This window comes from Malurus melanocephalus, unplaced genomic scaffold (assembly GCF_030028575.1).
Source record: "Malurus melanocephalus ecotype Western Australia unplaced genomic scaffold, MMel_1.1 scaffold_5046, whole genome shotgun sequence".
NCBI classification, from domain to species: Eukaryota; Metazoa; Chordata; class Aves; order Passeriformes; family Maluridae; genus Malurus; species Malurus melanocephalus.
The window spans coordinates 1-2,436 of NW_026628277.1; the positions used below are offsets into that span (position 1 = coordinate 1).

Here is a 2,436-nt window from a genome sequence, read left to right on the forward strand (position 1 = left end):
GTGGACACAGACAGCTTAGCAAGGAACGAAAAGAAGCGATATGCCGTCTTCCAGAGCCCCACACTGTAAGAGAGATGCAAGCTTTTCTGGGAATGGTAAGCTGGTGCCGTTTATGGATAGCAAATTATGGACTGCTGGTAAAACCTCTATATGGAGTATTGAAGGCAGCCGAAAARGGAATAATTATTTGGACTGAGGACAGTAGAGCTGCATTTAAACAGTTGAAACACTCCCTAATGTCAGCTCCTGCATTGGGACTGCCCAATCTAACCAAACCTTTTGAACTGTTCACATATGAGCGACTGAATGTTGCTCTAGGGGTACTAGCACAGCATGTTGGAGATCAACGAAGAGCTGTGGCCTACTTCTCAAAACAACTGGACAGTGTTAGCCAAGGGTGGCCTGGTTGTTTAAAAGCTGTGGCAGCAACTGTCATCCTAATACAGGAGGCCCGCAAACTCACCCTTGGGCAGCACATCGTTGTGTATGTACCCCACGCAGTGATATCTGTACTAGAACAAAAGGGGGGACACTGGCTATCCCCTAGCAGAATGCTTAACTACCAATCTGTGTTGTTGGAACAGGAYGATGTTACCCTGAAAACAACTTCTGTTGTTAACCCTGCCATGTTTCTRTCCTCTACCTTAATTGACAATGTGCCTGAGCAYGACTGTTTGCAGACAATCGAAGAAGTTTATTCCAGCAGGCCGGACCTGAGAGACATGCCCCTAGAGAATCCAGATTGGGAACTATTCACAGATGGCAGCAGCTTCATGAAGAAGGGTAAGAGGATGACAGGTTACGCAGTAACCACCATAGATGAAGTGATTGAGGCAAAAGCCTTGCCAGCAGATGTGTCATCACAGAAGGCTGAACTAATTGCACTCACGAGGGCCCTAGACCTGAGCGAAGGRAAAAAGGTAAATATATGGACTGATTCTAAATATGCATTTGGCATTGTTCATGCCCATGGAGCTATCTGGAAAGAAAGGGGACTGTTGAACGCTCAAGGTAATGAAATCAAACATGCTGAGCAGATCCTTACCCTCTTGGAGAGCATCAGGAAACCTACAGAGGTAGCTGTCATGCACTGTAGGGGTCACCAAAAGGGGAAAACCACTCCAGAATTAGGAAATCGATTTGCTGACAAAACAGCTAGAGAGATAGCAGAAAAGGGGGTTTTTGCAGTGATACCACAGAAAGAGGTTGATCTGTCAGAGTTCACCCCAAAGTATGATCAGGCAGACCACAAATTAATTAAGTTCCTTAAGGCTGAGATTASAGAAAATGGATGGGCGGTCACGCCAGTAAACCAGGTCGTAGTCCCACCCCTGATCCTCCGGGAGATAGCTCAGAGAGAACATGAGAGCACACATTTTGGAGTAGAGAATCTTTTGAAACATCTGAAAAAGGTAGTGATAGGGAAGAGAATGGCTGATATTGTACAATCAGTAGTAAGCAAATGTGAAATCTGCTGTAGAAACAATCCTGATACAAGGAAGAGAGTTGTGTTAGGAGTAACAAAAAGAGGGGATCTTCCTGGGGATTACTGGCAAGTAGATTTTGCTGAGTTACCRCGCAAAGAGGGATACAAGTACATACTGGTATTGGTTGACACCTTTAGTGGCTGGCCTGAAGCTTACCCCTGTCGCTCCAATACAGCAAGAGAGGTGGTAAAAGTTCTGCTTAACCATATTATTCCAAGGTTTGGGGTTCCTTTGGGCATATCATCAGATAGGGGACCCCATTTTGTTGCAACAGTGATTGGGGAAGTCAGCAAGATACTGGGAATTAATTGGGACCTGCATACACCATATAGACCCCAAGCAAGTGGCAAGGTTGAGCGTATGAACGGAACTCTTAAGACCCAAATTAGCAAAATCTGTCAAGAGACATCCATGACATGGGTTCAGGCCTTGCCTATAGCATTACTGAGGATCCGTATACAGCCCAGGCGGAGGGATAACATCAGCCCCTATGAAATATTGTAYGGCAGGCCATATCAAATTCCACATGTCCCGGGAGAAATTCATATGAGGGGAAAACTTGATTTGCAGAAATATCTAATGGCTTTAAGTTCCACTTTGCAGAAGCTTCAGAATTACATYGTGTTATCCAGACCCATAGGACTGGACACACCTGCACATCCCTTCCARCCTGGAGACTGGGTCTATGTTAAGTGGTGGGACAGTGATCCTTTACAGGCCAAGTGGAAAGGACCATTCCAAGTCCTGCTGACAACCTTTACTGCAGTCAAAGTCGCTGGCAAAGGACCTTGGATTCACTACTCCCGAGTTAAGAAGGCTTCTTCTCCTGAAACAACTGGAAAAACAGAGACTGATGCAAATGGGGATGATATGGTTTAAAACAAGGGTTTCTATACTTGTTATCTACACCGTTGGTAACCATGGTACAGGAGTGGAACCAAAATGTGTA

The 2,436-nt window shown here is 45.3% G+C and overlaps 1 protein-coding gene across 1 annotated transcript; it reads left to right on the plus strand.

Moving 5' to 3' along the window:
• Positions 1–5: 5 nt before the first annotated feature.
• Positions 6–2,430, plus strand: LOC130588436 (protein NYNRIN-like; the record flags this gene model as incomplete). Its single annotated transcript, XM_057389359.1, has 1 exon — positions 6–2,430. A coding segment is annotated over one exon (2,361 nt), but the record flags the coding sequence as incomplete, so codon positions are not given.
• Positions 2,431–2,436: the final 6 nt, after the last annotated feature.